General features: G+C 28.9%; 2 protein-coding genes across 2 annotated transcripts; one reads left to right on the top strand and one right to left on the bottom strand.

Moving 5' to 3' along the window:
* Positions 1–1,241: 1,241 nt before the first annotated feature.
* Positions 1,242–2,331, bottom strand: LOC127743864 (protein GOLVEN 5-like). The gene is made up of 3 exons (XM_052256041.1): positions 2,178–2,331; positions 1,899–1,936; positions 1,242–1,520 (listed from the first exon to the last, which is right to left on the bottom strand). The coding sequence occupies exons 1-3, from the start codon at positions 2,269–2,271 to the stop codon at positions 1,311–1,313; spliced, it is 342 nt and encodes a 113-aa protein (XP_052112001.1). The 5' UTR covers positions 2,272–2,331; the 3' UTR covers positions 1,242–1,310.
* Positions 2,332–8,130: 5,799 nt separating this feature from the next.
* On the top strand, positions 8,131–9,003 carry LOC127743840 (uncharacterized). Its single transcript, XM_052256015.1, has one exon. The coding sequence runs from the start codon at positions 8,131–8,133 to the stop codon at positions 9,001–9,003; it is 873 nt and encodes a 290-aa protein (XP_052111975.1).
* Positions 9,004–10,379: the final 1,376 nt, after the last annotated feature.

Below are 10,379 nucleotides of genomic sequence, written 5' to 3'. Positions count from 1 at the left end.
TTATATATTATCTATTTGTCAATTATAATTTATGACATCTATTATAATTATATATAAAATTATATTTATCTGTAAAGTTATATTATATATATATATATATATGTGCATGATTAAATTATATATAATCTAATCGAGTCATAAATCGATGAGCGAATTTGTTCAAATTCAAATTCAAAATTTAGGCTCAAACTTAAGTCAGACGTTCATATATGTAATTTTTTGAGTTATTAATAAATTGAGTTCAAACTAACTTATTGAATTGATTTGATTTATTTTTAATTTTAACTTTATGTATGCATAATGAAAAGAAAAATCATAAAAATATCCCTTAAGATATATTTTCATCCACAATAAATGTTTGAATACTGATATTGACACAAGATACGATACGACACGAAATACGTTAACACACAAATTTTAAAATTTTATAAGATACGGAGATACTCATATGTGTAAAATATGAAATATTTTTTAGAAAAATAGTAATGATATTTTGATATTTTATTGATATTAAAAGATAAATTAATTTTTTAATTATTTTTAATATTTTATTTTGATTATATAAAGTATTTAAAATAGTTTTTGTTTTAATAAATAATAATATATACTATTTCTAAATTTATTTCAACAATACATGTTAAAATTAAAATAAGGTTGGACACACTGACATGTGATGATATTTAAGTGTGTCCAAACATGTTCGAAGAATAATTTTTTAATTTTTATTAAGACATGACATATCAGACGAATGTCGATGAATATCATATTCGAAATATGTCCGACACACGAATAATACAGCAACTCAACAAAATATCCGTACTTTATATATTTTTATATTACACATCTCCTTATTTTAAACTCTATTTATCTCCCTTATTTTATTTTATTTTTACCAAATTCCACAAATATCCCTCGATTGTTTTATCTCCGTTATTTTAAAACTAGAAGCTAATCTAACATGCATGAGTACAAAAACATTATACTTCTTGATTAATTAACCGGAGAATGACTATGCTAAAGGAGTAGAAAAAAAAATAAAAAATAATATAGTCCTAGCCAAGAGTTATTGCTATTAATTAGCTAACAAAAAGTTGAAACAAATTAAATACTGAAGGAACAAGTTAAAAGTAAAATACACATCACTTTGATTTGACATGTTTAACCTTACTATGAAAATCAAGATACAAAACACTCGTCTCATATATCATAGACACAAAGCATAAACAAAAACAAAAGTTCGTTTGAGTAAAAACAAGAAAATTAAAATATACCATATATTTCAAAATGAAAATATGAAATATATATTATATTCATTTGTTGTTCTTAGGTGGATGGTGCCTTGGTGAATGGTAATCGGCAGTAAAAGCCACAAATCCTCCATCAACAATCTCACCACCCAAACGACTCCTTAAACTTCTCTTCTTCTTCACATATTTTCTTACATTCTCCTTTCCACTTTTCTTATTGCCTTCAATTTCAACTTGGTCTCCCATCACCTTACTAGTGTTTACAACACTAACCTGTTTAACAAGTTCCTAATCATAATTAATATATGCTAAATCACCTTCTATTAATTTATCCAAATAAAAACACCTCATTTTTTAAAATATGTTTGGTTAAAAGGTAAAATATGGCTAAAATTTTGTATATACAACATAAAATTTATTCATAAAAATTTTAATTCGATCTATTTAATTTTTATGTTAAAATAATATTTACGAATAAAATTAGGGTGAGATAGAATTTTCATAAATGAATTATTTGTGTAATTTTACATATTATTAAATTCATGGATAACAAAATTTCATCCATTTTAATCTCTAACCAAATATATATACCCTTAATTATTATTATATAAAAGAAGATTAAAAAGATAATATATATAGTAAACAAATTACCTTTGTAATAACAGGAATGACATTAACTTCAGCTCCACCTGCATTTTATTTTCACGTTGAATGGTCAACATTTGAGTATCATAATCATATAATAATGTATTCTTACAATTATTAGAACAAATAAATTCTAATTATTTATATATATAGTTAAATATTATATATATGAGTGACTATTAATACATATATACATAATAACACTATAACAGTATAAATAATTAAAAAAAACTATATAAATATATGAATAAAAACATGAGAGATAAAGATTTAAATTAAAGAAACCTGAAGGGTGCAACCGAGCATTGGAGAAGCAAGAAGCACTAAGCAATAAAAATAAAACACAAAAAATGCTTCTCTTCAACATCACCATGACCATGTATGAATGTGTTTGTTTAATTTTTTCACTCTACTCTCCCTTTGGTGTATATATGTTTCTCCAAAATTCATAAATGGCAGAAAAGAGGGAATGACTCCAAAGGAACAAGTTGCTATTTATAATTAATCTAGTGTTGTGTTGATTTAATTATTTTAAAAAGAAATTAATAAAATAAAAATAATGTTAGTATAGATATACGTACACACCTATAGCTAGCTATATATTATTAAACCCTAAGTCAAAGATAGGAGCTATTCTTCCAACATTCGCCTTCTTCAAAATGTTTTCAAATCCCCATACATTCATCTAATGTCTCAGATGAATCTCATGCATAATAATAACAATAATAACAATAATAATAATAATAATAATAATAATAATAATAATTCAAGTCAAGGAGATAGCTTATGTGGTTCAAAATTACTTCCAATGAAAATAGATGGAGCTGCGAACCGATTCTTTGTAAGACTGTCCCGGTAAACGTTAAAAAAAAAAATTAAAGATGCAGTTTTTTCTATCGATCTTTATTTTGCTTTTGGAGATGATGGAATTATGATAAAAATGAAAGTATGAAGAGTCAATAGAATATTTGTACAATGTATACAATAGAGGTTTATGGAATATTAGAGATATAACTATTAGTGTTATTTTTTTTTATTAGCTGAAACTTTTGGGATGAGTGGTATCATAACATGATATTAGAGCGTTAGATTCGAAAGGTGGTGAACTCTAAAATCAATTTAAACTTTTGGGAAGATGTTTATTATTCCTAGTACTCGGATGGTTATTTTAGATAATATAGAGATGTTCATTTTGTAACTCAATAACCCATTATACACATTGTACAAATAGTCTATTGTCTCTCTAACGAGATCCATGACAAAATTCTTTTAGTTTTATTGGAGAATAATCAAAGTAGACATTATCACTGCGATTAAAAGCTTCTTTGGGGAGGTAAATTGCTTAAACATTTCCATCATACTCATATTTATTATCTTATTCTAAAAATTCAGCATGCTACCACTGAGATAAATCAGGCCTATTAGTCTTAGCAGTGTGGGATATAAAATTATAGTTTAATTACTCTTTTAGTCTTTATAGTTTTGTAAAATTTTTAATTAGATCTTTATACTTTTTTTTAATTGGATCCTTATACCAATTTTTTTTAATTAAGTCCCTCTTAGTAGTAATTGGCTTAATTTTATAGGGATTCAACTAAAAAAAATTGGTACAGAGACATAAATAAAAGAAAAAAAGTGTAGGAACCCAATTAAAAAAAAATTGGTACAAGGACTCAATTAAAAGGAAAAAAATATAGAGACCTAATTAAAATTTTTGTGAAACTATAAAGACTAACAGAGTAATTAAACCTAAAATTATCTAAAAAAAATTTGTGCATAGAATGCAAGGTGTGATTAATAGAGTTATTAGTGATTCGCATAATGTCTTTATAGAGGGTCGGCTCATAAATAACAATATATATGAGTTTATGCACTATTTAAAAAATGGAAAAGTATAAGGAACCAAAAGCTTATTAGCCAAAAACTAAACAAAACTATATTAATTTATATCAATAATTAATAAAATTTTAAATTGATTAAATAAACCTAATTAAAACCTATAAAAACCTTCATCTTTTTTCTCACATTAATCTATCCACTTTTAATAATCACAAATTCGAAAAATATATAAAAGAACATCCATTTAATATGAAAAAGAAACATTCTAATACTTAGTAGAAGAAATATCCATATATATTAACTCGTAAAAATTTTGAATTCATCCAAAGGTATTTGGCTAGATTTTGGCTGATATGCTTTTGGTTCCTTAGCTTTACTCTTAAAAAATAAGTGAAACGAAAATCATGATTTAACTCTTAAACTGGATATGAATAAAGTATGTGATAAAATTGAATGGAGTTTTGTAAGTAATAACACGGGGAGAAGATGTGATTACTTGACCAAGCATTAAGATTGGATCGTACGCTGTTACTACGGGCTACATTTGTCATGTATTGGAACTCTATTTAAGGGTTTGTCACTAACCAATGAATTATTACTATATGTATAAGACGAAATTTGAATCTCTAATACTTATTTAAACATACTGATAAACTAACAACTAAACCAACCCAACTTGTTTTAATATTTAATCCTATGAGAATTTTGATCTTAATTAAGTATGGATTAATAGATACTAAATTAACCAAGTGTGAAGGCATGTGGTCCAAAGAATGTAAAGAAGAAGAAAGACATGAGAGAGTGTGATAAGGGCTCAAAGGGCAATGTGCCACCCACCATATATATTATTGGGAGAGGAGAAGAATGCACAAAGGTTGACACATACAACAATGGAAATGGAAAATGCTTATGATCACAATACCGTAGAATGCAAGTTAATTAATTAGGTGTGTTTTGCGTTTGTCTACCACCGTTTGTCTCATGCATCCATGCATGGATTTAATTTATTTCCCAAAAGCTGTGCTTTTATTTCAATTGCCGAGCCAATAGTACATATAGTACGTAAAACAATGTCATCTTTAATTATTATTATTATTATTATTATTATTATTATTATTATTATTATTATTATTATTGGGTAGCAAATTAAAGTTGTTCAAAATTAACTTTTAACTACTAAGCTTAGGCCGATGTATGTTGTTATGATTATTATTAGATATATATTACATTATAGTAAAAGGTTTAATTATGTTCGATTGTTCGTTAGGATGAATGGTCGGCGGGATATTGGTCAAGAACAACTAGAGAAAGGAAAGTATCTAGATCTGATCGTGAATTTTGCAACGAAGAGTGCTTCCACGAGCGTTGATGGGTTGGCGGGTGGGGCTACTTGGAAAGATATTTCGATTTTAAAGCAAATGTCTATATGATGAAACGACTAATTAGGGGTTGGCCATCTGATTTGAGCCTGTCTGTCTGAGAGCTTCTGTCAGCTGTTCAAGTCTTTCTCGAGTGGTAGAGTGACATGTGGGTCACTTTTGTGCATACGAATTGAGAACCCATTGGGTCAGTAGCTCATAAAGTAGAACTTCGATCTGTGTTGGAGTGAATAAGAACAAATTAATAAGTAAATTTTTTATATTTAAAAATATAATATATTGTAGCAAGATTGATTTGAAATTAATAGATCTTGGAAATTAGACAAATATAATAAGAATCAATGAAAAATTAAAATTAAAGGATAATTCAAATAGAAAAAATGATTTAATTGTTTTGTTGGTACTTATAGTTTTGTAAAATTTTCAATTAGGTTCCTATATTTTTTTTATTTTTAATTTGGTCTTTGCACTAATTTTTTTCAATTATATCCCTCTTGACAATAATTAGTTTAATTGTATAGGGACTCAACTAAAAAAATTTAGTATAGGGACCTAAATAAAAGGAAAAAACGTATAGGGATCCAATTAAAAAAAATGGTGCAAAGACTCAATTAAAAGAAAAAAAAGTATAAAAATCTAATTAAAAATTTCACAAAACTATAGAGGCAAACAGAGTAATTAAACAAAAAAAATAGAAGAAATTGATTGCATAGCTAAGACTGTGTTTATTTTTGAGAATAGGACAAGACAAGACACTAAGAATAAGACATGACAAGACACTGATGAACAGAGACACAAAATTTTGTGTTCTTGTATTCTGTTTAGTAATAAATTAGAACAAATTATGAAAATTCAATTTATTCTCATTTCTTTCATTCAAAAAATTTGAGATGAAAAATATAATAATAAAAAATATAATTATGAAAAATTAACCAAAATAATGAAAGAAAAAATGAAAAATAAGTTGTGTCCCTTGTTAGTGTTTCCGTGTCTTTTCTGTTAGGATAGATACAAAATATACTAATTCAGTGTCTCTGGAGACATTGTCTCTGTTCATATCTCTCCTGTCAAATACGATTTTGTGTCTCAGTACTGTAAACAAACACATCCTAAAAGAAAAATGATTAAGCAGCAGAGAGCGAGCGCTCGCACCTTATGGATGTTTTGCAAATAAAAAATGTGATTTGTATGCTAAGTAAAATTAGCCACTAAAATTAGTTATTATATATTCATATATAAATATATGTATTATTTAGCTTATTTTTAATACATATTTTATCTTTTAGCATATATTTTATACTAATAACTAATTTTAATAACTGTTCATAATATAATTATAAAATTCACAAATTTCATTACGAGTATTACAATATATAATTAAAGGACAGTGTTCTATCAAGCATTATTAAACCGATTATTGTTACTATATACTTTTTTGTATATAGGAAAGGAGTATATTGGTGTTATATCGAAAATAATATTTTCGATAAAGATATTATTGAACTCTTTGACAAGCGAATATTCAATAAGAATAGATTTCGATCATTGTTAAGTGCTAAAAAATATTTCAATCAACTTTTAAATACATGTTAGAATTAATTTTGGATTGGAATCAATTAGGTACTCCAATAGGTAGTCTCTATTAATCGATTGACGCAAATGTGAAAATCAAAGAGGCAGACTCGACGGAGGTCAGCTGTATCGAAGAAGAGGTTAGTGGTGTCACAGATGATATACAGAAAATTAAATCGAAGGCAAAGGAGTTTCAATCTCTAAAGCAATTTGTTAGTTGAGAAAAGAAGTGAAAATTAACTACATAGGATTCATCGAGGATGGTCAATCGATGAAGGAGAGAAATTTGATTGACTATTGCTCGTCAAGAAAGAGTGAAAAAATCAAAAAAGTGAAAAAGTTAATAAGTTAAGATGGTCAGTGGCAGTTACAGACGGCACTCAAAGAGAGCGGGAACGGTTATTCAAGGATTGACGCACGTGGAAGTTATATCTGAATTTGATTGGTCGAAGACTTCTATAAATACGTGAAAGATCGAAAGAACAAAGGTTGGAATCTTTTCAGAGAAAACACTCACACTCACTCACATCCCAGCGACTTTCTGAGTCAATCAAGAGTCTTTTTCTTTGAAGGGTTCCTTCCATGTCTTTACTTTTCATTTAAATTCCCTGCAACTTTCTTTTCATGCAATTTATCTTCCTTGCAATGTCCTTTTTTTTCCTTTAAATTCAACAACTTTTATCCTTTCCAGTCTTTACCTTTTAATTTGCCATTTATTTTTCCAAACACTTTTTCTTTCTTGTAATTTGATTTCCCTTTTATTCAAGCCATTTAAGTTTTATTGTTCATTTTGAATTTCTGCAAAACTTAGTTCTTTCTTCTTTGTCATTGTCAAAGGCATAGATTTTGATGCAAATAAAATTGATACCTGCAAAAGAGGAGTAGGTTTCGCTCCCAGACCATTAGATATCGAACCACTATTGATTTGCTAAAAATCGACAAAACAAATTGACACGCCCAGTGGGACAGTTTTAAAATTTAATTATGTCAAAATTTGTTGCTTTCAATTGTTGCATTATGCATGTAGTGTTGATATTTGGTGCATACGATTAAGAAGTGGTATAATTGTTACCATGTTTGACGAAGTTTCAAATGACAATGCAGAAACAAGTAATGATGCCCCAATAACTACTATACAAATTTTTGCAAATTTGATTCCACATGCAGAGTATAATTCTGGGGAGAATATTGCAGTTATTGATGCAAGTGTTGGTGGTAGTGGGTGAAATTCACGCCCTAGGATCACCTCAGTGCAGAATCAACCGCAAGTAACCACAGGTTGGCTTCCATTTGGCCTTCCTCCTGGCTATATGTCTCTTATGGGCGGTTACACATTTTCAGTCAGATTTGGAAATGTGCCAGGTACGGTTTCTAACCGATCTTCTTTCTTATATCCCGACGTTAATTGAGATTACCAAGTGGGCTCCTCGTCGAATAATTCAGGATCGATGGCTGAGTTTCGACAATATATTGACGAAAGCCATCATGATATAGTCAACATGTTGACTCACCAGATGACTACTATTCTGAATCCTATCCTGGCTGACAATGAGTCAAAATATGATCTGTTTGTTAAACAAGTTGAGAAAATTGTTCGAATTGTCGATTATAATGAGGGACAGTCTATTCCCCAAGATTTGGTAGTAGACCAGGAGAACATAGGATATAATGAGGAGAATGTATATAACAATCTTGAAAGGAAAGAAAATATCCCTTATCTCGTTCGACGAGATCAAAATGTTGATGAAGTTTTGAATAGACTTCACACACAGCGTGGGTATCATTACCAGGTGACAAGAATTATCGAGGATGTCCTCAATAGAATGGGTATCAATGTGAGTCTCATGTATCAACTATATTTTATTTCTGCTTTTTCTTCTACAGTGCAAATGACAGAAGTGCCAATGAGTGTAAAAAATCCCAAAACAATTATAAAATTTACAGGAGAGGCTGGAGAGTCAACTGTCGAGCATATAGCTCGCTATATGGTCGAATTAGAAAATTTGACAAATAATGAAAACTTGAGAATGAAGTTTTTTCCTGCTTCATTAACAAAAAATGCTTTCACTTGGTTTTCAAATTTGAGACCCAATTTAATTTTAATGTGGGCACAATTGAAAAATACTTTTCATGCTCAATTTTATAGGACAGAATTGAATGTCTCGTTGACATACTTGCTTGCAATAGAACGAGATGATGGAGAATCGATAGATGATTATATAATTCGATTAAAAAATATTCGCAATCGATGTTACGTGTCGATCTCTAAAAGCGAGATCGTCAAAATAGCCATCAAAGGTCTTGGCTTGTATATACGTTGAAAATGACTCAATGTGCATATTCCTGATTTAGCCTATTTGGTTGAGAGAGTTTGACAAGTTGAAAAAATAAAAGAAGAAAAGAAGAAAGAAAGAGAAATGGTTGAATATGAGTTTGTCGAAGACAATATTCAATGATAATAAGTATTTTTGCTTTTGTCCATCTAGCAAAAAAAATCATAAAAAATAATATTTTCGACAAGTTATTGTTGAATTCTTCGACAAGCCAATGTTTGACAAATTCGAACTTTATCAAGTTACGGGTGCATATTGGAACACTTTGAAAGAAGTTGCGTACTCTATTAAGGTATGTACAAGTATGTCTGTAAAAAGAAGTTCTTGAGAAGCGGTTATTGGTAGTTGTTAGATATAACTGTGGAAAAGAGAAAAACTCTTTATTCAACTTTGAAACTCTATAAAGTTGATCAAATTTCAGATAAGAAAACGCTTCTCTGTTCACTTTGAAAATTGTGAAGGTGGAATTTTGAAAAAAAAAATTGATTATGATATTTTCGAGTCATCAAATATGACAACTCTCTGACCACAGTGATCCGAGAAGAAAAAGGAAAATTACCATGATTTGGGTAATATGTTGTCATAAAAAATTAGACGAGGTATCGAAAATGAATACGACTGAAAATATTCAATAAAATGTCGAAGATCCAATAGTTCGACAAACAACCACTTTACCTCTAGAGGTTGAAAACAAATACTTGGGGGCATTTCTTATATCGAAGATAATTTTTCTTCGATAAATTGAAAAAAAATATCATTGGCTCTTCAAGAATGACATGATGCTTCACTAATATTTTGTCATGCACTACGTGAAAATATTTGTGAAAATTTGTACAATATATAAAATTGATCAAATAATTATTTGGGGCCAGTTTTAAATTGATCAAGCCATTGAAAATCAATTTCGACAAAGAAGAGCTATTGGAGTTGGATGGATCAATAATTGGCAAGAGTTTGGTGATGGAGAAAATGAGAGAATATCAATAGTAACAGGCTCGATGCAATTATTTTGGTCGAAGCCGTGATAGAAATACCATCTTTTTGAGATCGAATTGGTGGTAATCAAGGTGGTCGACAATTGGATTGAGTTAATACTGGTGTTCCTTTTACCTCCTAATAAGGGGCAAAATCTTCTCCTTTAAATCGAATTGTCTTTCTCGGGGCAAAACAATTGAAACCCCATTTCTAAAAATGGATTCAACTATGTTGATGAGAAATATTTTGAGGAAGAAATTGAAGAAATGGCTGGTACCACCCTCGAAAATATTGAATAATAGTAAGTATTTATACTTTCTTCCTTCTAGTCGAAAAAATAAATACTTAGGGGGCATTTGTTATATCGAAAATAATATTTCCGATAAAGA

The sequence above is a fragment of the Arachis duranensis genome, unplaced genomic scaffold (genome assembly GCF_000817695.3).
Source record: "Arachis duranensis cultivar V14167 unplaced genomic scaffold, aradu.V14167.gnm2.J7QH unplaced_Scaffold_165934, whole genome shotgun sequence".
Classification (NCBI taxonomy): Eukaryota; Viridiplantae; Streptophyta; class Magnoliopsida; order Fabales; family Fabaceae; genus Arachis; species Arachis duranensis.
This window is presented reverse-complemented; position numbering and strand designations above follow the sequence as displayed.

Bases quoted from the DNA above. Each gene is read 5' to 3' on its own strand.
- LOC127743864 (XM_052256041.1), bottom strand. From the start codon at position 2,271: ATGGTCATGGTGATGTTGAAGAGAAGCATTTTTTGTGTTTTATTTTTA. The intron at 1,937-2,177 runs GTTTCTTTAATT...AATAAAATGCAG, and splicing joins TGCTCGGTTGCACCCTTCAG to GTGGAGCTGAAGTTAATGTC. The intron at 1,521-1,898 runs GTAATTTGTTTA...CTTGTTAAACAG, and splicing joins TCATTCCTGTTATTACAAAG to GTTAGTGTTGTAAACACTAG.
- LOC127743840 (XM_052256015.1), top strand. From the start codon at position 8,131: ATGGCTGAGTTTCGACAATATATTGACGAAAGCCATCATGATATAGTC.